Source organism: Taudactylus pleione, unplaced genomic scaffold (genome assembly GCF_031769625.1).
Source record: "Taudactylus pleione unplaced genomic scaffold, aTauple2 ptg001123l, whole genome shotgun sequence".
NCBI lineage: Eukaryota > Metazoa > Chordata > Amphibia > Anura > Myobatrachidae > Taudactylus > Taudactylus pleione.
In genome coordinates, this window is record NW_028285524.1 from 539,105 (window position 1) to 564,374 (window position 25,270).

Consider the following 25,270-nt stretch of genomic DNA (forward strand, 5'->3'; position numbering starts at 1 on the left):
AAAACATATTTCGTAAATTGCGTACTTTGTCAAAAATCAGGCGCTGAAATTTCAGTCTAAATTTTTTTTCCCCGTAAAAAATGTGTTTAACGTATCGGGTCTGGTATTTCGGAGGGCCATAAGGCTGCGCCAAGTGTTTTAAACATCGCACGTGGCTGGCGCAGGTGGTTCTTTAAAACCACTAAAAAACCACCTGTGCCGGCAACGTACGATGTTTAAAACACTTGGCGCATCTTTATGTCCCTTCAAAATACCAGTCCCAATACATTAAATGCATTTTTCACAAAAAATAAATAAATTTCAGCTGTCATTTTTCGCCAAAGCACGCAATTTATGTAAAAATGTTTTGCCAAAGTATCATTGGGGGGGCTGTCCAAAGGGCTCTGTAAGAAATCCCCACATTTTTACACAAAAATAGGGATTTTGCCCATTTTCCACCTTTTTAAAAATGAAGGAAAGTTTTCTCCATTTTTACATGATGGCGATATCGCCGAAAAATCGGGTGATTGAATACGGCCCTATGCCTTGTGCCGTGGTTATTTCCTTGAAGTCCACAGAGTGCTGCAATTACTTCATTTGAGATAGATGAGAGAGAGATCTCTATCTATATATATATATATATATCTATTTGAGATATATCTATTTGAGATACATTATATATATATATATAGATATATATATATAATATGCAAATGGCCCGGCACTCTGCAAACCCTAGTCAGGGTATATACCTTGCTCCAGGTGCCCTCAGAGGGTAGAGATCACTCCCCTCAATGAAGTCGACAATGGATCAGCGGCACTCAGGAGTCTTTAAAAGTTAGTGAAGAAAAGGTGTCTTTATTTCAACGTTTCGGGGTCAAGTGACCCCGTCTTCAGGAACACACACAGGTTCCTAAAGACGGGGTCACTTAACCCCCGAAACGTCGAAATAAAGACACCTTTTCTTCACTAACTTTTAAAGACTCCTGAGTGCCGCTGATCCATTGTCAACATATATATATATTATAAATATCTATAGATATATATCTATATATATCCCAAAAAAAACAAAGATATCATAGATATGTTTGTGTGTGTGTATGTATATCTATCTATATATAGATAGATATAAATACACACACACACATATCTATGACATTGTTGTTTTTTTGGGGGGATATATATATATATATATATATATATATATATATGACAGCTCAGCCCCCCTCTCTGCCAACATTGCCTGCCTACGCAGGTTACACTTACTTTTTGATGCAGGTAATGCTGCTGGGCAAGGGCTGGGCGCTGGGCAATGCGGGTGGAGCGCCGGCGGTTAGTCTGGGAGCAGAGCCGTGAGGTCACACATGGCTCTGCTCCGCAAAGGCACATGGGAAGAGTGGCCGTGACTGGGCACGCGCAGCATACCCTCCGCGGCCATCTTCTCTCCTACTGCAGCCAATAGCCAGAATGAGCTTCTATGCAGACGCTCATTCTTCTGACCTGGCTCACAGTCAGTCACCTGACTGGCTGACTACCGTACTGTAGTGCCCGATCGGAGCTGCAACGGGAGGGGGTGAGGCAGCGTCGCGAAGGGTGTGGGGGCAGCATCAGAGCCCTGGAATGCCTCCCCGCCCCAAGGCGTTTCAGTCGCCCTAGGCATTTGCTTAGTATGCCTAGGGCCGGCTCAGTATTTGTGGGAAGGTACATAAAGCAGTTCATATTCTCTGTAGAGCAATCACAGTAAAATGCACTGACAGGTAGCCACTAGCCAGGGCAGGAGGAGACATCATCTGCAGGTTATGAGGAGACAGGCGCTAACACACACAGGACGCTGCATGGCATCTGACGTCACACCACTGTGCCAGTGCTCTGATTGGCTAGTGAGTGTCATCACGTGATGCGGTAGTAGCAGGGAAGGAGACAGGCGTCTCCGTTGTTATGGTGACCAGGCGCAGGTATGGCGGAGAAGAAGAAGTTTAGTGGAGCTCCCTTCGGCAGCCAGGAGGCCAGGTACAAATGTCCAGCCCAGGACGCACAGGCTGCGGGAATATAATGCTTTTGGGACAGTGGGAAACTAAAGCAAACAGAGACATAACAGCACACCTTGGTGTATGAGAAGGTCTATAATGTTACAGCCTAACTTTCTTTAATGTATCGTTAAGTCAGGGGCGTATCTACATCCAGCGCTATCACACACACACAGCAGCTGGCTGGTTAGTTCTTCTATCATGTATGTGAAACAATGTAGCTGCAGCATGACAGGACACGCTGTCCTGGAGCTGAGCAGCCTAAGCCCGTCCTCCCTCCTCCCTGACTGCTCTGTGTATCGTGTGTGTACTGCTGCTGCGGGGATCACTGATTTAGAGCAGACAGGCAAGAGGCAGCGTCTGCTCTTAGTCACAGGCAGCAGCTTCTATAGCACAAATCCTCCTCCCCAACGCATAAAATTGGCTGGCAGCAAAGTGTTAAACACATAAATTACATACAGTACTTGAAGTTGTCTCTGTCTCTGTCCTCTCTGTCACCCGTCCACTACACCCCACGCTGATTGGATAAGGTCCAATGGTGGGGGTGGGACAAACTTTAAATGACAGGCTACTGGACAAATGATTGCCTGTATAGTGGTGAGTGGACTTGTGCTGTGTGTACACAGGAAGGGAAGTAGAAAGGAATTATGCGTTCCACCTGCACATGGATTCTACTTCCCTATGCTGAGTCTGCATGCTGCATCTGGTTAGACAAGCAACCTGCCAGCCAGGGAGCCCAGCAGCCAGCACCAGCCAGGGAGCCCAGCAGCCCGCTTACCAGTGACAGGGCCCAGCAGTCTTCCAGCCCACCAGAGACCTGCCAGCAATCTGCAACCCAAGTAAGTGGAGTGGGTAGCCAATGATAGCTTTGTCCTTATAGGGCGGTATTCAATTGTTACGCCCCTCGCAGCCCCAGCGGGTTGCGAGCTGAAATGTGCGAAAAGTGACCTGTTTGGGCACCCAAACATCACTTTTCGCGGTCGCGCCCAGCACTTTGGTCGGGGGAAGCTGCTTTACACGGCTAAACCTGAACACTTTGGGCGCGATCAGCGCGAAAAACTGCAACAATTGAAAAGCGCCCTGCGATCTCCTGTCACTTTAGACGGGAGATTGGGAGCACTATAACAATTGAATACCACCCATAGTGTAGTAAGGGGGATGAGCAGGAGGGTAACGGGGTAAGAAGTTTGTGCAGTAGTTAATTTCCTGTGTGCCTGTTATTCATAGCAGCCCCAGATAGCTTCATAAAGAGTTTTTTAGTTCTTTTAAAACTGATTAATTTTGTTTTTATTTGCAAATATTTAAGTTATAATTAGAAAGTATAATTATTCCTATAAAAAGGAGGGGAGCGGGAGGGGGGGCGCAGGTCCTTTACTTTGCCAGGGGTGCTCGGACCCCTAGATACACCCCTGCGTTAAGTAGATGGCTGAAATGAGCCCAAGGTATTTTAAAGGGGAGATAGACAATCATTTATAAAGAATAATAATGCCTACAATAGATAATATGGACAAATAATGTTTAGTAATTGAGTCCAAAATGTGGCAAAATATATGCAATAATGAGAATGTGACAACAGTGGGAATCACATAGATTATAATTGAAATGGCACCAGAATAATAGCAGCATCAATTATAGTAATAGAAGTTGCTTTCAAGTAGAGAACTGTTCTATAATGCCCAGATGTCTCCTGATAAAAAAAAGGTTTACACGGTACAATATTGGTGTAAGTCATTCATGTATAAGCAGCGCAAGAAATAAAGGATAATACTCTGTATTAAGTAAACACACCCCTATTTGCACTTTGGGCCTGATTCGTTACTGATCGCAACTGCGATTATGCACGAAGACGGCCGATTGTTGCGTTTGCATTGCAGTGCGCAAATGTCACTGCGATCGGACTGCGATCGCAGTGACTACACATGCCTATAACAGAGTGAGTGTTTGGGAGTGGTGATTGGGGGGGTGGTCGGCAAAACTCAGACATGCCAGTGCATTTGAACGCCATTACAGTGGCATGCATAAATGCCACTTCGATGGCATATGCAGCTTGGGATCTCACTGCGTGCGATGAGGTTAGCAAATTCTGACCTTGTGCAAGTGTGCGTGAGGGTCTGATGGTACTCGTTGCTACCGATGATTATGCAGATTTGCAAAGTATTATGGATGTGAGTAAGGAGAAGTGGTCATCCTTATTTTAGGCTGCGATGGCACTGAGATTGCATATTTTCGCTGTGCAATTCGTAATGAATCAGGCTCTTTGACCCTCCACACTGTTCCAATAGTTTGGCATTTTGACATTACACAATGACAAAGTCCATTTATACTGAACTCTACCAATAATGATGTAAATTTGCCTTGATGACCTTGAAAAGACACTTTGAAAATTTTTAGGTGAAATGCCAGTTTCATGTTTGGTAAACAGCGAATCGAATTTTAAATGGAAATATAATTTTTTATGTTGTTGATAAATGTGCACTATTTCCCTAGAGTCTATGTTTCTAAAGCATCATATACGGTTCTTTTACCAAAATAAAATGGGCAGACTAGATGGGCCAAGTGGTTCCTATCTGCCGTCAAATCCTATAGTGTATTTTAGCTAGTGGCAGGATTAGCAGTATGAAAGCTCCCACCCATGTTAATACATTTAAACGTGCAGTTGCAGATATGTTATGCAACTTAAAATTAGAACTAAATGTTTATAGAAAAATAAAGTGAAATTAAACCAACTTAGAAAAATATTTTTTTACCATGAAATGCTCTAGTGCTGTCCTTCTGTTGAGATCTTCCTGTCAGGTGTCATACAACAGGGCACAAAAAGCATTTTAAAAAATATATTTTTTTGGAATAACCGAAAAACTGAAATATGGTCTGGTAATTGATGTATATAATACTGCACCAACACTCATGAAGGGATACACCATAGTCTCCAGCTGAACTCTAACTTCGCACTATAGGGGCTTTATTTACGTAGTGGCAGGTTTTATAAGCTGACACTTCCAGGGCCGGCGCTTCCATTAGGCAGCTTTAGGCAGCTGCCTAAGAGCGTCGGGACCTGATGGGCGGCCCGCTGAGGCTGTCTTGGAGAGAGGGCATTGCCTTCCCTCTCTTAGAAGCCACTATTGCAGGCTGAGACCCGGTGAATCCCAGTGGCGGCGCCCATTACACCCGCTCCCTCCCACCCAACCGCGGAGAAGACAAACTAAACAGACACACATAGAGGGGAATTCAATTAGAGGCGAAAAGCCATATTCACCTGTTTTTTTGTGAAAAATTTGCCTAAAAAAAAATTCGACAAATTCAATTCCAGGACAATTTCGCCTAAGTGGAAACAATTCTCCAAAAATGATTCTCCAATCAATAGCTGGTGAAAAGAAATGCAAAATCTTTATTTTGGGGTGTAAACGTGGTGAAAAAACTCTGACCCCTTGGGACAGCCCACCAAAGGACAAATCTGCAAAAAAAACAGAAACAAAAACCTAAGAACACCCCAAAAAAGACATGTCATTTTTGGGGTGAGAATTTAAAAAGTGGGGGGATAAACATTAAAAGTATCGAAATAGACTTCTTGGGGGTCCCCAAGTATGGGTCAGGGGTTTTTGGGATTGCAGGTGCATGCAGCAGGTGGATTTTTCACGTTTTTTAAAAGTTCACTTTAGAGACATAAAAACATGCTAGCACCCTTTTCAAGCACCCCAAATTTGACTGGTTTACTTAATTTCACCAAAAAATACAGCTTTATGCCATTCTTCACCACTTTTACAAAGACGCTAATAGCAAGCAATTTACACAACTTAAATACCCAAAATAGTCTTATTAGGGCTATTAGTACACATTTATATTGATTCCCTAGGTTAATATATCTTTTTCTGGGGTACAGACTCATTTCCCCAATTCTTTCAGTATTTTTCGCCTGTTCCGCAGTCGCCTATTTCCGTTTTTGCCTGTCTTGCAATTGAATTAGGCGAAAAGCGGGGACGAGCATGGAATAAATTCGCCTCTGAAACAGGCGAATGAAGCGAACAGTCGGACAGGTGAAAACTACACCTCTACTTGAATATGGCTCACAATGCTAGAGGCTGCGGCAGCTGCCTGGGTCCTGTGCCGGCGATGTCATTGGCCGGCCCAGTCTGCTGCTCCGCCTCCAGTCTTCAATGTTCCCTGAGTCCTGGTGCTATGTATGCGCCCCTCCTGGACTGATTCCGGGGGTGGATGGGGGTGGATTGGGCTGCCGGGACGCCAGGTCAGTTCACACTCAGCCCGCCCTTCAATATCTGATCCCCCTCCATGCGATCAGGCAGCTGGATGCTTGATGGAGTTAAAAAAAAAAAATGGCTGACGGAGCCTTTGCTCTGTCTCTAGCCCCTGCGCCGTCAGCCTCAGACTTCAGACCAGGCAGCAGATGTAATGCAGCACTGAGCCAGGCTGCCAGCGCCCAGCAGCAAACTGCCCAATATTATTGTACAGTACTGCAGCACCAGGTATGCACCAGCAGAAATATATATAATTCTATAGTGTCCTGTGTGGGTGTATATATATATATATATATATTAGTGTCCTAGTGTTCACTCTAGCTCCGGCGGCAGGCAGGGTGCCGGAGCTAGAGAGGGCAACGTTGTGCGCGCGCCCAAAAAGGGTGTGTGTGTATAAGACGCGTCCCCTTTTCGTCATACTTGGGGGCGTGCCCGGCACTTACGGACACGCCGGGCAGCCCCCAAGCGCTGCAGAGAGGGAGAATAGATGCTACCCGGCGTCTATTCTCCGGCGGTGACTGGGTCACCGCACATTTCTCCCCCTGCGGGACACTGCGTCCCGCGGGTGAAGACGGCACCCGCAGGCTGTGAGGGCAGGGCGCTTTTTGCCCTCCTGGAGGGCAGGGTGCTATTTGCCCTCGTATTATACGTGTGTGTGTGTGTGTGTGTATAGATATATATAAGCAACAACTCCGGCACTCCTTCACGCAGTGTAACTTGGACAAACAGCCCACACCTTGCTCCGGTGCCTTCCTTATTAGGAGGACAGCACCCCCAATACACACTGTACAAAAAAATAGGCAGCACTCGGAGACTGGATAAGACTCGTGAAACCCTCAGCCGAGGGACTTTTAATCAATCATAGGTCGACCTTTCGGAGTCTTGCACCCCTTCCTCAGGACAGCAGAATAACACAATACAAACAAACAGACATATTTATATCATAACTACTCACCACTAAACAGGCGCCATGCACACCTGAGCTCCGTCCAGCAGCCGCACTTCCGGTCGCGGCAAGTCCGCAAAAACCGGAAGTGACGTCACCCGGGCGGGACCCAGCGCCATGGCAACCTGCAATAACATACACAGTGCGATCGTGAACAAACTTAGTCATTATCATAATGCAATAGATCCATAAAGTGTATATATCTCAGCACATGTACACTGTGTAAAAAAACATAAGATCTGCGTACAAATATCATGCACAGAAAGGATTATACAAACTTTGTTGTGTATAAAAAGTGATACTTACAAAAAGTGTAAAGTGAATACACATACATATAAATACTCAAATAAAATACACATATTCTAACGTGGACATATAACTAAAGATAAAAAATGCATTAGTAACACTATAAAAAACATTTTGCCACTAATGACATTGCCTCTTATTGTCATCAATATGACAAGTAAAAAATCAATACTACATAATGGAGAAATGGAGCCATCTAGTGGGCAAAAAAACACCACTACTACCAAATTTAAATGCATATACAATCCTTAATGAACATATTCATGTCATAGAAGATCCACAACATTGGCATATAAAGCCATCCAAAATTACACAAATTTATAAGAAATTAATAAGACCCAAAGAGTCATTTAACCCTCGAGGAAAAAGAGTATCCAATCTACAGATCCACTGTGTCTCCAATTGCAGGAGTTTCCTTCCTCTATCACCATCCCTTAGTGACAAGGGTACATGGTCAATAATCTTATATCTGAGGGTCGCTATACTGTGTTTGTTATGCGCAAAGTGGCGTGCTACCGGTTGTTCACTACCATTAGTGGAGATAGATGTTCTAATTGCCGATCTATGTTGAGCCATTCTGATTTTAAATTGGCATTCAGTTTTGCCTATGTAATATAGGCCACATGGGCATATAATAACATAGATGATGAATCTAGAGGTACATGTCAAAGGCCACTTAATTTTATATCTTTTCCCCGAGTATGGATGGAGTATGGTATCCCCGGTCTCAAGATATGAACACGTCGTGCACCCTAGGCACTTAAAACATCCATCTTTACGTGTCAAGAAATTGGGCTTAGGCATAGGTTTTAAAAAATTTGTCACATCAGTTTTAACCACCAGATCTTTGATATTTCTCCCTCTGGTATAGCTAGGTAATAGTTTAGTATTGTGCAAACACTTTAGCTCTGGATCAGATGTAATAATGGGCCATAACTTCTTAGCTCTTTTGTTGGTATATTTGCTCTTAACATCGTATTCATGGACCCATGGTAGCTGATTTAGCTTTTTGTCCTTAGGATCAATTCTCAATAACTCTTCCCTACTCAGACAATGCTTTTTGTCTAGCCTTAATCAATTCTTCCACCGGATACCCTCTCCTCTCAAATTTTTTAGACCTGATATCTAATTGTCACTTCCGGTTTTTGCGGACTTGCCGCGACCGGAAGTGCGGCTGCTGGACGGAGCTCAGGTGTGCATGGCGCCTGTTTAGTGGTGAGTAGTTATGATATAAATATGTCTGTTTGTTTGAATTGTGTTATTCTGCTGTCCTGAGGAAGGGGTGCAAGACCCCGAAACGTCGACCTATGATTGATTAAAAGTCCCTCGGCTGAGGGTTTCACGAGTCTTATCCAGTCTCCGAGTGCTGCCTATTTTTTTTGTACAGTGTATATATGTATATATGTATATATATATATATATATGTGTATGTATGTAAAAATGCGATGTCTGTCAGAAAACAGCTACAGGCGGCACTCCACGGTCTTTATAAATGAAGAAAAGTGACTTTATTCGCCAACGTTTCAAGACCTGGGCGGTCTTGTCATCAGGGTGCAAAAGTGTGACAAATAAGGAAGCTTACCTTAAATAGCGGTGTATTAACAATGGTGTCCATGAACATCCTCAATCCTGAATATTCAAAATATTCTCCAGTACAAACAGGAATTAGATAATCAACTTTTGGACACTGCAGTATATATATGAAAAATTAACATATGACCCTACTTTAATATATAAGTCGGAACTGGATTCCACTTTACACACGGCGGTACTTAGTCAGCATCTAAGTTCTAATCTGCTAAACAACTGGTGCAACCATTTCCAAGAGTCCCGGTGATTTATACAGACTCTCAGCCGCTGCTGATTACACCAAACACGCAGCAACCGGCTCCGGCGGCTGTGTGTTTGGCAGTGTGTAGCGCTGACCGAACTCCGTCCGGTCAGCGCTACACTTGACTCGGGTATAAGCCGAGGGGGTACTTTTTCAGCACATTTTTTGTGCTGAAAAACTCGGCTTATACTCGAGTATATACGGTAGATCACCTGTGCTCAAGCATGGATATCCTTAAAACATGGACTGTATGGCGAGTTTGGGAACCTCTATCATATGGTCAGGAAGCAATTAGTTACTTATGTAGAATCAGTCATGGCTTGCGGTCACTGGGCCTGATTCATTACGGATCGCAAATCGGCCGATGGTACGTACTTCGTATGCATTGCAGTGCGCGTACGTGAGTTAGCATTGCGATCGATACAAAGCCATCACAGACTGAAGGACAGGAGGGTGTTTGGGGGTGGTGATGGAGGAGTGGCTGGAGAAACGTTGGCGTGCCTGTCCGTTTGAACGCCGTTGCATGGACGTGCATAAATTGTCCACTGCGACGGCATACACAGCTTGAGTACTCACTGCGTGCAACGAGCAATTTGAGTAAGGTCATACCTGCTGTAATTGTGCGTGAGGGGCCGATGTTACTCGATGTTCCCGATGTATACACAGCACTGCAAGGTATTACGGATGTGACATAGCGGTAGTGGGCGTCTGTATGTTGGCTGTGCGACGGCATTGCGATAGCTTTCATTAGCATATTGTTTCAGCACACCTGTGTGCGTAATCGCAGCCGCGATTGCAATAGTTATCCGTAGTGAATCAGGCCCCACTGTTCTTTAATGTTTACACACTTTTTAGCCACGAACCAATGAGTGAACAACAAATACATTTTTTTACATAAATAGTTACATTTAGATTTTCTATCTTATCCCATAGATTTGATGTATCTGCGGTTTATCCTGAATTTAAGAAACCTGGTTCCTACACACAAGTACCTTACTGCAAGAGGGCAACTTCAGAGACAGTGAGTACATATATGATACACCACTGGCTAAGAAACTCTAAAGAACATATTTCATAAAATATTAGGAGGGGAACATGCAGTAGCCAATGGCAACTACATAAATTAATTTGTGTCTCTAGAGTCCTGTAAAGTGATATCTGGTTGGTTGCTGTGGATTGAAACAGTTCATGCTCATTGCACCATGTTATTAAATAAGATCTAGTTGATGAAGTTGATTTTAGATTCAAGAAAGTTTATGAAAGATGTACAGTTCAAGGCTACATCCGAATAACAATAATGTCCTTTTAGAGGTCACAGGACACCACTTACCCCCTCTGTCCCTCATCTACCTAAGCCTCTGTTGATTGCAGGGCTGTATTTTATAGGGTAAGACTGGTTTTCTCTATATGTTTTTCTTGAGAAAGAAAACATTTTTCACGTTTTTTCTTATTTTTAAGTAAGAATGTGAATGTTGGACATAAATTGTATCTGTAAAAAGACTGTGATTTAATCCAGGCAAGACGTTTAGGGCCTGGAACCTATAATCCCTATAATCCTTTCGTTCTGGAGCGAGTTGCATCTACGCCTGGATGGAAAAGAGCAGAAGAAACAGAACGGCTGACTGTGATGCCTCATGTCCTGTACAAGGAAACATGGGAGAGGAACCGTTTGCTGGTGAGGTGAAGCTGTAATTTACACTCTGGGAAACATGAATCAATTTTCTGAAACGTTTGTATGCTTGATTACTTTAGAAGCAAAACATGGGGCCGGGTCGATACAACATAAAGTCATTTCTGGAGCTAATGGAAAAGAAACCTGCCAGCGTGCGAGGACTGTGTAACACTAAAGATGTGCGATTCAAGGACGAATTAAAGGTAGAGCATGTTAAACAGTGATAGAGGAGTTCTAGGAATATGCACAATGATCCCCTACACATTGTGGGTCAGCCAAACTGTAGGCTAGTTCTAGGTACACACTGTGCATTTATGGGACCGATTAACCAATTCCCAGCCTAGTGCTGCCGGCGAACGGTCACAGTAATATAAGCATGCCCTGGCAGCGCCCCCTCTGTTTTACACGGTAGCTTGACCCGACGCTGGCGAAGCAAAGTATTTCCATTTTTGCATGTCCCCGTTGTCGGGTACAGTGTAACGCAATCTGAATAAATTACAGTAAGCTGCCATCTCCATAGAGATTTATAGGGGCGGGGGTAAGCCTCACAAACTGATTTCACTGGTGCTAATCTGTTAATAATGTAATAAAAGCACAGAAAAGCCCTTTGGTGAAAACACCAGAGAAAGGACTTTTCTCATCTTAATAAATAGACACCTGAATCAGTTCTGTACCCCCTTCCTGGCAGTGTGTGAATGATGTCACATGCAGATGAATGTTTGCTATGTGATCTATTTTGTTCATGATTCCTGTTTCTGTCCTCCACACAGAATTGTACCCCAGGACCTGGAACTTACGGCAAAGCAGGGAATCCACACACACTCATAGAAGAGAGGGCTTCAGAGTCTGCCAGCTCCAAGGGTATAATGGACAGCGAAACGACTAAATGTGGCTCAGCAAGCAGCAATGTAAGTGATTATGGGATGAGAGGGGCCGTGTGTCATTGCTTTCCTAATGCACTGCTCATATTTCAGGAATGTGTGCCGGGACCAGGAACCTACAACCTAAAATGCTCCATAGATGAAACCTTGAAGCACGTTGTGGGTAAAAGAGGACCTTATGACCTATTCACCGGGCCAAGATCACAGCACATCCTGTACGGACACTTTGCTACACCTGTAAGTATGCTACAAAGTGGAACGCTTCCATTAGAGGTCATTGAATGGAAGATGCTGACCACATATAGTATGTACATGTATAAAACTGAATATAAGAAATTAGGGAACCAGTATATGACGAACGGTACAGGAGGTATACAATAGTATATGCCTGTACTTTTTTATTTTCAATTATTATATAAATGGTATACTTCTCTTTAAGTATTGTTTGTGATTTATGGCTATCATGTAATGATCACAATATTCCCTTGTTTAAAAAAATAAGAAAAAGCAATCTTCTCTGTTCTGTGGCCAACTTGGAAATCCAGAAGACTCTGGGCCTGATCAGAGATGGGTGATAATGCACAGACTGCGACTCTGCATGCAGCGGCTGTGCAATAATATGCTTATGCCACAGGTGGCGTCTAGTTTAAAATGACGCCTACTGTATGCATTGCAGATCCGAGGGGTGCAGCATCGGCTCACTCTGTGGAAACATCTGCCATCTGAGTAACCCTGTGTTGCAAGACGCAGACACTGGCCACGGCGTGCCTCAAAAACGGGGCCGACACATCTGTTTTCAAGACCACCCAGTCCCCAAACTGCCGCAGCTTGTCATTCATGTTGTGGCTTAGGGGGCACTGCTAGCGATCTCTCAGAACGAGATCTGCACATGCACAGATCTCACACCATTGGGTTTGCGTACATCTCTGAATAAGGCAGATCTGACCATCAGGAGGTGAGGTTGAATAACTGCACCCTATACAATACAATACAGTACAATAAAATACAGCCACCCACAAGATTTTATGACCTCTTGATCAAAGACACTGCAGGGGTGGTAAATGAATAAATTGTATGTGGAAATTGCCAGATTTGGCCAACTTTATCTGGAGAAACTTGTAACATTGTAGGTCAAATTGGTGTTATTATTGTCCCACTTGGTGCAGTTATGGGTGGAATGTCTATAATTGTTTACGATTAGGGAACTAATACAGAAAACAACATTTAAATTGTTTATTTAAAATATATTTATGCAGCAGGCTCCATAGGGTATCCACAGGGTTACCTTGGGTTATAGTCCTGGCTTGGCCATCGGGCACCACACAGTTAACTTTGTGCTCCCAGCATGCACTGGGCCCCCCTCCTATAACCCCGCCCCCAGGCCAAGGCACCTCAGTTTCAGTTGGTACCCGGCCATAGTCGGGTCACTGCATGGGGGCTGCTGGCAAAAACAGCCCCGAAGTTAAGAAGACTGCAAGTGCGGCTAGTGGGGACAGTCCAGCGGAAGCCCCCACTACCCCCACCTACACCCCTGCTGGCGCTGAGCCACCGGTACTGAACCAGGGAACTCGGCAGGCTTTTCTGGGGGTCCCAGCTAGCAGGACTGTGGTCAGGTGCACAGGGAGCAACAAGGTAAGCACAGGGGGCGTCTGCGGACGGAGCCCACTGTGGCACAGTCCAGTGTCCTCAGGGCTGGGGGCTACCTGAGGGGTGCAGTTAGTGGAGCCAGGTACTCATCCTGCGCTACCACTAGACCACCAGGGATATGGGGCTGGAGCATTAAGGAAGCGCTCCAGCATCCTGAGGGTTAATGGCCTGCCAGAGAAGGTGCTTTTCCGGTTTTAGACTATGGGAAAGACCCCTCTCTCACTGCACCAGCTGCCTTTCTACTGAGGCTTGGCGCGCTGGTGCTTGGGATCCTTCCCCACGGCTCCGCCTACAGAACGCACGGTGGCCATCTTGGATGCACAGCAACGCTGAGTAGGAATGTGGAGCCTGGGTCCCCCACCATCCTACCTCTCCTACAGCTTAATGTTTGGTCAGGTAGCGCTATTCCCACTTCAGACTTAGCATCTGAGTGGTTGATGATAGCGCTGTTAGTGCAGGCATTTATTTCTGCACAGTATGTGACTTTATGCTAGCAAAGCTGTATATTTTCTTCTGTCATCCATTTTTACTGTCCCTGTTTTCTGCTCTGTTCTACCCTAATTGGTGCACACTACTGTCAGGGTGGATATTAAACCTCACAGTGGGTAGTGTTTTACTTACTGTAAGGGGTCATATACTAACATATCTGGTAGTGAGGATTCCGCACATAGTGCTACCCCCGGTTCACTGTTCCAGGTGTAACATGTGTGGGGGAGGGAGAGTTTCCGCAGGATGGGATATGCAGCACTTGTTTGTCCCTGCCTGTCACCCCTGTAGTGGCCAGCACGTCCCAGGAGCCTCCTTGGGCGGCGCTTAAACTAGCTGTTAAAGCCTTGGTAGGGCGATTGTCCGCTCCTCCTGCGTTCCATCAATTGGGGTTCACGCATCAGGCGGCAGTCCCTTCCCCTGTACTTGGGGCACCGGGGCAGTTGATGGTGGCACAGGGTCCTCCTCCTCAGAGGCTGTCCCAAGAGGAACCTGCCTGGGTGAGCACTCTGGACCTGATTCAGACCCGCTCGCAAGCGCCGGCTCTGACGTGCGCACGCGTGAGACCCGGCTTAGTGACGAGCGCTCCGTTGCTCCGGGTCTTGCACCAAAACGGGGCGGCTATCAATTTTGATCGACAGCTCGCACCATTTTGGAGGCGTGGCGGGGGGGTGGCTTCACAAACTGAGGCGTTCCCAAGCGAACGCCTGCCGTTTGTGGGTGGCCCAACTGACATCACCAGTGATGTCAGTGGGAGAGCTTCCGGCTCTATTAGAGCCGGAAGCTCTCTGAGGCTTGCGTCCACAAGACCCTACCACAAGCCCCGATGGTCGCGATGGCCTGGCCGGTCGCAATAGCTGTGGGTGGTCACCCACAGCTATGCGAGTTGCCTGGAGGCCGCACAAAAAAAAAAACGCCCTGAATCAGAGCGAGCGCTCTTTCAGAGCATCCGTCTCTGAATCAGGCCCTCGGTCCGCCACAGTACAGAACTTAACGGACGTTTTGCAGGTGCCCGCTCTACGGCCTGCTGAGAGACCATTAGTAGCGCCACTGTTACCACATTATGACGATGATGATGTCAGATGAAGGGGAGCTCCCGGAATCTGACTCGGAACGACCCACTTAAGCGTTTGAGTATAAGTGCAGGATTTATGTATCCGGGCTAATTAAAGCTTTCCGCAGGGTTATGGAGGATGACTGTCTCCCTGAGACTGCATCGTCTTACGCATACTTTAAAAGGTAAGGCGTCAGTTTTTCCTCTCTGGTCAGCTGGTGGACCATATGGAGGAAGCGTGGAAATTCCCAGGCAGAATGTTTCAGCCCCAAAAGAGACTCATATTCTTATCCCTTTGCAGAGGATTACTTCACTAAGTGGGACACCCCTCCTCAGGTGGATTCCCATGTGACACGCCTGATTAAGAGTGCAATCTTACCAATGCCGTCTATGTCCTCATTTAAGGACGTTTCGGACCGCAAGGTAGAGATTTACTTAACATCCATTTACTCTTTGGCCGGGGGATCCGCCAGACTGCTCATGGCGGTCTGTTGGGTGGCTTGGGCCATGGAAAAATGGGCTGATGCTTTTTAATCGTCATTCTCCTCTGATGCTTCTGAGGAGCAGACGGTGCTGGTAGTATCCGTGATTCTGCTACTTATATTAGCGAAGCAGCGTTGGATGTTAGCCTGCTTACTTCCAGGATTTCAGCAGCAGCAGTTTCGGCTTGCCGATCGTGGTGGTTACGTTCTTAGATTCCACGTCTGCATTCAAAGAAGGGCCTGGAAGGCTTGCCGTTTAATGGTCTGGTCCTCTTCGGCCCAGACCTGGATAAAATTGTAAGTACATTGGCAGCTGCAAAGTCTGCATGTCTGCCATCGCCTCAGGCTCCGTCTAGGACTGCTACTTAGGCTGAAAAGACGATCGTCCTCAAGGTAAGCAGAAGGTGCAGTCTTTTCCCAGGCCATCAGGAGCCACCAGGAAGACACCCTAGTCCAAGAAGCGACCTTGGAGTGCTAGACGCCTTGTCACCAAGCCTAGGGCAAACTCTCAGCATGAGTTGGGCCTCCCCTTGGGGAACCCCTAGGGTGGGAGGCCGACTTCTTTGGTTTGCCCAGCACTGGTGGATGATTATCACAGACACCTGGGTCAGAGAAGTGGTTTCTCACGGGTACGCCCTCTCCTTCAACAGAAGGCCTCCCCATCAGTTTTGTTTCCTACACTCCGGAGGTAGGCCTTCATTCCACAAAGGCTCTGGAAATCCAGAAAGTGGTAAGTTCTATGCTCCAAGACGGGGTCATAGTTCCAGTCCCCCCGTCCCTCAGGGGGATGGGTTCTTATTCCAATCTCTTTTTGGTACCAAAACCGAACGGTTCTGTCCGTCCTATTCTCAACTTCAAGGCTCTCAACAAGTCTCTGAGGGTCCCTCGGTTCAGTATGGAGACTCGACGTTCCATTATATTAGCTATGGAACCTGGGGATTTCATGGTGTCCCTGAATATTCAGGATGCCTACCTGCATATCCCCATTGCTACGGCTCCTCAGAGGTTTCTCAGATTTGCTGTATTGGATCACCATTACCAGTTTCAACCGCTGCCGTTTGTTCTTTCCGCGGCTCCGCAGGTGTTCACCAAGGTAATGGCGGTCATGGCGGCTCGCCTGCGGTTACAGGGGGTTCGCCTGTTACCTTTCATGGACAACCTGCTTTTCCTAGCAGGGTCTCCGGAGGTACTTCGCAATCATCTGCAACTGACAATATCGGTGTTGCATACTCACGGCTGATCGATTGGAAAAAGTCCTCACTGATGCCATCTCAGAGGATGATGCATCTGGGAGCACTGTTGGACTCTCAGCAGCAGAGAATCTTCTTTACAGAGGAGAAGATCTCAGCCCTACATACCAGGTTACGTTCCTGTCTCCAGGGTCGCCAGGTGTTCATTCACTTGGCATTGAGATTACTGATTCCCATGGTGTCGACATTCGACATGGTGGAATATGCCCAGTTTCGTTCAAGACCTCTACAGAGGCTGATCCTCTTCAGATGGGATGGATCACATGGTCGGATTAAGGATTCTGCCTTTGAACCTCTATACACCCCTGCCTATACCTTCTGATATCCTGCCTATAAACCTCTAAGGACGACGCTATTTTGCGTACGCAGTTATACAGTAAATAAAGACTCCAGACCTAGAACCTGTGGTTCCAAAGCACAAAATATTATTCAAGCAAAAGTACAGTCAGTTACACGCTAGTTATAAGTACAAATTTAGCGCAAAGGAATTATACAGACCCAAGTACAGTTATACATACGCAGCGCTCTGGACAGATGTAGGCATCAGCAAGAAACCCCTCGTCAATCAGCATTCAGCACGAAGACTCGAAACCCAGGGTCAGAGCACACATATTTATACCCTCCAGAAATAGACAACACAATAGAGAAGTTTGTTGCTAATACCATTGGTCCTAAAGGAGAGGGCATATGTTACAAGGCATTTAACAGGTTGGTTCAAATATACACAGTCCAGCCTCTAACAACTGGTGGTCTCTGGTTTCCCACCTCATGCAAATCCTAATGGTTGGTCATATAATGTTCATTTTGTTGCTTGAAGTCTCTGCGGTCCATAAGTTGAGAATGCCTGTTGCGATCTCTACATCGATGTTACCGGAATACTGTTGAGAGAGTATGCATCAGTACAATACCAAACATGGCTTACTTATCACATATAAAACCTTAGTTACAAAATAATCTTTATTTCATAGCAATTATAGTAAATGTGCATACTTGAATCTTATACCTTAAAGCGTTTGGAACCTTGTATGTGAATATGTAATGTGTGAGTATGTGGGGTTTGATGTAAAGACGCTAGTTAGGTTTATCTGATTTGGGGCAGATGTGCACGCATGCAGCTAATAAACAGCGTTCGCATGCAGGATATTGTGCATTCGCTACTGAGCGTCATGTTAGCAGCTTAACTGTGCATAATGTGCGGTGTTCATGCATGAGATTCCATACGGCAGTGTTCATTCCAGGAGTACTCAACTCTGAAGCGGACTTCCTCAGTCGACACGATGTACATCCAGGGAAGTGGTCACTTCACCAGGAGGTCTTCCAACTCCTGGTGGACAAATGGGGTTTTCCAGAGATAGATCTCATGGCCTCCAGATACAAATGCAAGCTAAGAGTGTACGGGTCCAGAACAAGAGACGCAGAGGCTCTCCTGGTAGACGCTCTGTCGGTTCGGTGGACCTTCCAGTTTGCGTACCTGTTTCTTCCTTTCTCCCTTCTTCCTCGGGTATTGAAGAAGTTCAAGCAAGAGGGAGGCATGATCCTGCTGGTGGCTCCAGTGTGGTCGGACGTCACTGGTACTCAGATCTTCAGAGTCTCTCCATAGACGCTCTGTTGCTGTTTCCTCAACGTCCGGACCTGTTGTCTCAGGGTCCTTGTGTTTACACGGATTTGAGTCGTCTGTCTTTGACGGCGTGGGTCTTGAGACATCCATGCTTCGGAAACCTGCTTCTGCCAGGATTTACCACAGGGTATGGCATACCTTCTTTGAATGGTGTCGCCCCAGGGGGTACGATTCCCAGGTATTTCGGATATCCAGGGTTCTGGCTTTTCTCCAGGCAGGATTAGATAAGGGTCTTCGTCTAGCCTCATTGAAAGTACATGTTTCCGCACTGTCTTTGTGGTTTCAGTGGAGGATTGCTCCACTCTCGGATGTTCGCACCTTTTATGCAGGGTGCTCTTCCCATACAGCCTCCCTTTGTGCCTACTGTGGCTCCTTGGGAATTGACCTCCATTTGAACTACTGGGCTCAGTGGATCTCAAATGGCTCACAGCTAAGACTGTGTTTCTCCTGGCTATTGCTTCCGCCAGGAGGGTGTCAGATTTGGGGGCTCTTTCTGGTTTTTCACAGCAGCAGGGCAGTGCTTCGGACTTGCCTTGGGTTCCTGCCTAAGGTGGTCTATAGTTTCCACATTAATGGGGAAATTGTAGTGCCGGCCTTTAACTCACAAGACCTTGTGGTACGAGCTCTACGGTTTTACCATACCAGTTCCCTTAGGAAGTCGGACACTTTGTTCGTCCTCTATGGTTTCCATAAGAAGGGTTGGCCGGCCAACAAGCAAGCGTTGGCCAGGTGGATTCGCATGGCGATTTCTGAGGCTTACAGTCATGAGGGCATTCCTGTTCCGCCCTCTGTTACTGCTCATTCTATGAGGTCTGTGGGTCCATCATGGGCAGCTCCTTTCTGCACAGGAGCGCCCCCACCGTTGAGGATACTGCTTTGGGAACTCCCAAGGTATCCCTGTGGATACCCTATGGAGCCTGCTGCAGAAAATAAGAGAGATGGTAAGAACTTACCTTTGTTATCACTATTTCTGCAAGGTCCATAGGGTTCCACAAGGAGCCCACCCTGTCGCCCTGTGCTTCATATGGGTCTGGTTCTGGTCACCGATTTTCCGTCTCCCTGTTGTGAGAATGTGATTCTTGTGTATTCCAGACTTCCTTCTCTCTTTTTCTCTCCTCCTATGGCCTTGGCTTATTACTGAATTGAGGTGCCTTGGCCTGGGGGAGGGGGACCCAGTGCATACTGGGAGCACAAAGTTAACTGTGTGGTGCCCGATGGCCAAGCCATGACTATAACCCAAGGTATCCCTGTGGAACCCTATGGACCTTGCAGAAATAGAGATATCAAAGGTAAGTTCTTACCATATCTCTTATTTTATATTATTTATATATATAATAATCTCACAAGTTTCACACTATGGGGCCGATGAGGGGTTGAATGTAAGTTGGATGCAGTTATACGCTACTGTGCGCACAGGAAACTAATGTGGTTGATCACCTGTTTGCAGAGCTGTACGCATTTATTTATTTACATTTAGAATATATAATGCTACGCTTTACAAAGAACAATTCAGTCCTTCACTGCCCCAATGGTTCTTACAATCTATGGTCCGTATCCCATGAACATACATACACACTAGGGTCCTTTTTTATCAGAAGTCAGTAAATCTACGCTATGTTTTTTGGAGTCTGGGAGGAAACTGGGAGAGCCGAAGGCCTTGGTCAGGAACTGAACTCCTGATCTTGGAACTGTGAGTCTGCAATGCTAACCACTATACCAACTGTGCTGTCCCATCTGTTCAGCCCACTGTCCCTATGCATTTGCTCGCTTTCATAGACACCATTGTTATGAATGCACCAGTCTGATAACAGCCATATCGCTGTGTACACACTACTCTGCATAGCACGCAATTCTGTTGATAGGCCTGCGAAGCGGTCATGCGACTGAGTTGCATAGGACTCAGCTATGGAGCATACACAGCACAAAAACACTCAGAAGCCAATTGCAAAACAAAGTTACGTTCAAATCTGCATCGGCCCTTACATTGGGTTTCCTGTTCTTTGGAGAACTGGACACAAACTGCCTCATCTTTTTTGCATTTACTTTATAAGCATAGATACTGTTTTACATACCATGCCTACCTATAAGATTAGTGCTTTGAGTGGACATCAGGGACATGAATATCCACAGGATTTTTTTTTTATGCAAAACTCGGCCTTTCTGCTATCAGTGCTGCTACGCCAATCATGTGCACAAAATTCTACTAGGGTCGACCAACAACGGCTCTGTTATCCATGGCTAATGGTTTCAAACCATCAGTAAGAAACCATCAATGATTGAGCCATCAATGGTTTAACTCTGCGCATGCGCTGAACACAGCCGGCATTAGCCATTTGGATTTTGCCATTGATGTTCACCATTGGTGGCCTCCGATTGACGGTAAAACTAGTTATGATCGACATCAGACCATCGATGGTTGCCAATCATCAATGGTCGATGGCCAACCCTAAATTCTGCTTCTAGTATTCCTGATTCAATACAGATGGAGGTTAAAAATATGACTGAATGTGCTAATAGAAGTGTATGAAATATATTCACAGTGCACATGATATAGCTTCAGAACATCACGTGCTAGACTCAACCCACCTACATTCTCCCAAAAAGGCAAAAACAAGTGGCCAGAATATGGTGGTTATTCTGTGTGTGTATTTATGTCTGTTTCATTATATCCCTAGGAATGTTATCAGACAGAGCTAGGATACTTTGATGCAAAGTCATTCATTGAAGATCTTGAAAATGATCAAAAAAAGAAACATGGCAAGTTTGGAACAATTCATCGCTTTCCAAAAACTCCAACGGACAGGATATTCTACAGCTCGCTTGCCCACTGTCCCCGGCCACTTGTCAGTATTCAGGATTTGATTATCCAGTACAAACCATTTGCAGGATGTCTGCTTCAAAATCTAGCCTGTATTACCATGGAAACTTGGATGGGTGTGAATGTATACAAATGCACCCTTTATGCAAATGTACACAACTATGGATGGGCCATATAATATGTTTCCATTACTTAATTGCATATTAAGACTTAGCATGATAAAATAGTATTTTGACTCCTGGCTGTAACAAGTGTTTTGTGCACTAACATTCCTGTAAGCTCAGAATTTGGGTTTAGTTGGCTGAATCCCATGGATCTAAATGAATCCCAAATGTTTGAGTTGCTGTTAAGGTCCATCCAAGTCTCCAACAGAATCCTGAATTTGATACATTCCTTAATACAAAATGTATGTACTGTACATATAGAACACAGCTTTCCAGAGCTGGTTATTTAAAAGGACTGCACATACAGTATGTTAAAGATGGAAGGAACTGAGGGGCTAAATAAGGCATTGGAACTGCTGTGCTGGTGTCTATTGGGCAGCATGAATCGTGCAGAAATGATATATTGGGGAAGCTTATACTTGGCCATCCCACTCTTGCGTCTCATATATAATTATAGTAGCCCACTGATGCTGGCTGGTGATCACGTACTTTCATGCAAGTGCTACACCACATATGCTACATAAAGGTAAATGAAGACACTAGGGGATATATTTAATAAAGTGAGAATTTTTAGAGGTGGATATGTTGCCCATAGCAACCAATCAGATTCTACTTAACATTTAACTAGAATCTAATAGTTAGAATCCGATTGGTTGCTATGGGCAACATCTCCACTTCTAAAAACTCACTTGAGTAAATGTACCCATTGAGCCCTATTATGAGTATGTTCCAATGCCGATATTCTCGCATTGGTCAATGTTTTTTCAACTTTGCATGCGTTTAAATTTCAGCTTGAGCGTCCCACAGTATGTGGGTACAAAGTCGCAGGACCCAATGATACCTTTGCATGGAATCAGAAATGTATTGGGCATTCCTGAACGGTAACTGGGAGGTGGCTCTTCTGACACAGGAAGATGCATCTTATGGGTGTGTTATGGGAGTTTTGCGGGTGTGTCGCAGGAGGGGTTTTGGAATCAGATGCTTAATTGCGTGCATTGGAGGCCACACTCTGACGGAGAATCTGCACCTAGCAGTGACGCACCAAGCAGTAATGTAGCACCTACAGATGCACAAAGTGGCTGTCTCAGTCCTTGCACATTCCTGCGCACGGCTGTACACCAAGTGCTTATTGTAGAATTAGCATAAAGTCACAGGTGAGACTGTGACAGAAGAGCGCAAACACGTACGCCACTTTGTCTGGCTCAGAATCAGTCCCTAGAGGGAGCAATAAAGTGCACATGGTTAGTGGGGTGATCTGTGACAGTCCTCCTAGTGACTAGCTTCCAGTATCAATACTAATGACACCTAGGCAATAACATCTGCAATGTTTATGTACGCGCAGCAAGAGTTCTTACAGGAAGTGTCTGTGCGGCCTGTTATGCCTGTGTTATACTAATATACTGTGTGTCACTGCATCTTGATCTATTGTTTTTCATGATAGCATTCCCCAGGTCCTGGTTCCTATGATGTAAAATCAGTGTTCGCTTCTGTGAGGCAGTCCTCGGTTCCCTTCCTGACCTCTGCTAAGCGATTTGACAGAAAGTCATGCAGAGTCCTCTTTGGAAGTAATGTAAGTTTATTGTGCATAGAATATAGATGTTCTTTTTATTTCTGCATTACTGGTGCTGACTCGGCCTAAGTTAGCTCTTCCTAAGATTTTGGGTTGCTCTGCACAAACTTACACAGTAACTCCCTGAGATCTATGGGTATTTCGCACTCACATTTACAGCAAGCTTTTTATTTTTTTGCTTTATAGTATAAAAATAGTTTCAAATACTTTTAGCATTTTCCTTCTGTTCGCCACGTTTATGAATATGGACCCTGAATTAGTACTGTCTTCAAATTGAAAGCTTATGTCTTAGACAGAGTATTAGAACCTCCGGATTATCCAGTCCCCTTGTTTCTCACATTCAGTTAATCTACTGTACTTGTCACATTGCAGAACCCAGTCGGCGTTGGTCGATACGATATCAACAAACCCACAAGTGGCCAAACTTACCGATCCGCATTTCTCTCAAAAACCGCACGCTCTTTCTCTGATCGGGAAAAAGAAAAAGCTTTCAAGTGAGTTACAATTTGGTTCTTTTGCATTCAATGGTTAACATACCCTAGTACAGTGGTTCCCAAACTTTGTTTGGTACATGGTCCCCTTAGGTCCTCAGCATTTTTTTCACAGCATCCCTAGGCCAGGGGGGAGCTATTTACTAAGATCAAGTGCATTCCAATCAGCTCCTAACTGCTGTGTTTGAAAAATGACAGCTAGGAGCTGGTTGATTGGTACTTTAGCTTTGTCCACTTTATCTCCATCTAAAGCTTAGTAAATAGACTCCTCCATTAGCTTCGAGGTTCTGTTGGAACCTTGTGCACTAATACAATGTGGGTCCTATGACGGGAATTCCTAACACGTTTTTTCTTGCACCCCATAGAGGTGCAAGCAAGAGTAAGCTAGACTTTTCATCAGTAATAACCTGCTGTGTGCACAGTTGGAACTTCATACTTAAATGAATCTCCCCCCAAAAAAACATAGGGGGAATAGCTGGGATGAGGGACAATGGGAGATATACCCACAAAGGATTGACAGAGAAACAGGTACATATTACATTTTGGAGATAGAGAGGGACAGATAGGGACACAGAGAGGGAGCAGAGATGCACACAGAGGATGTGACAAACTTGGGTGGGTGGACCAAAGTCAGGGCTGGACTGGTGAAGAAGAGACAACAATGAATTCTCCCATCAGGACAGGAATCTGTGCAGAGCGCTCATTCACCCTTGTTGTATTGGCAGCAAATATTTGGTGCTCATTAACCTCTTCTCACTTTGCTGCACAGAGAAGGAGGGAGGAGAAATGAGAAGACAGATGGGGCTGTACAGCACAGCCACACACAAGTAGTGCAGCCTGTGTAATTGGCTGCACTCTGACGTTCTAAGGCTAACAGGTAGCACATGGCCCAGCCTACAAATATGGTGGCCCAAGTAATTTATTTGCACCCCAGGTACCACAGAACCCAGTTTGGGAACCACATCCTTAGTATAATATATACTAACATGTGATTAGCAACCAGTGGGCTCACTGAGGCTAAAGAGCTCTAGATGCTGCCTTTAATTTATTCAAACTGTACTAGAAAAACTGATTGGTTGCTGAGTTACAGCAACTTTTGTGTTCTGTTATCTGTGCATCAGTCTCAGAAATGTCCCCCTCAGTAGTGTATTGTTTATACATCCTCTTAACATGTAAGTTGTGCCCTACAAGAAGATGGACTTGAATTCTCATTCTGACGGCCATTATATTTTCTAATTCCACTGTTTGTTGTTCTAGGGAACGGATCCAGAGATCACACAGTACTTTGCCTGTTCAGCCATTAGTAGCACCGGCTAATGGTCCTCTACTACAATCTACTACTACATGAGAGAGAGGATGAGGCTTACCGGACATCATTTTGGCTGAGAACTTGAAATGATGGATAATCTAATGTTTTATGTGTTAAGAGGAACTGTGGGAATTAATCATTAACATCTTAATGCAAAAATCTGTCTATTGCTATTAATTGCACACGTTACTCATTTTCATCAGGATAATTGTTATATATAGTGGTCTGTTTCTTATATGTTCCAGGAGATATTCAATAGTTATTACCTCTTGTTATTTTATGAAGCACTCCCAGGTTTTCCAACAGCTCAATTCATAACACTGTCCTTCAGTGTAATTGAGGGATTCAGCATGGATGGGTAAATGAATTAGAGTCCTATGAGGGAGTAGTCACTGCTGTTATCTTTCAATAATAATTGTTGGCAATGATATCCCCCTCCGATTAAATAACTTCACCATTGACACTATAACAGATTTATATTCAACTCAT

The 25,270-nt window shown here is 45.1% G+C and overlaps 1 protein-coding gene across 1 annotated transcript; it reads left to right on the forward strand.

Annotated features, from left to right (window-relative positions):
* The first annotated feature begins 1,936 nt into the window (after positions 1 to 1,936).
* On the forward strand, positions 1,937 to 25,020 carry LOC148453623 (ciliary microtubule-associated protein 2-like). Its single transcript, XM_088461912.1, has 10 exons — positions 1,937 to 1,989; positions 10,273 to 10,360; positions 10,856 to 11,014; positions 11,092 to 11,214; positions 11,782 to 11,919; positions 11,986 to 12,129; positions 21,105 to 21,272; positions 22,853 to 22,981; positions 23,354 to 23,475; positions 24,730 to 25,020. The coding sequence occupies exons 1-10, from the start codon at positions 1,937 to 1,939 to the stop codon at positions 24,818 to 24,820; spliced, it is 1,215 nt and encodes a 404-aa protein (XP_088318038.1). The 3' UTR covers positions 24,821 to 25,020.
* Positions 25,021 to 25,270: the final 250 nt, after the last annotated feature.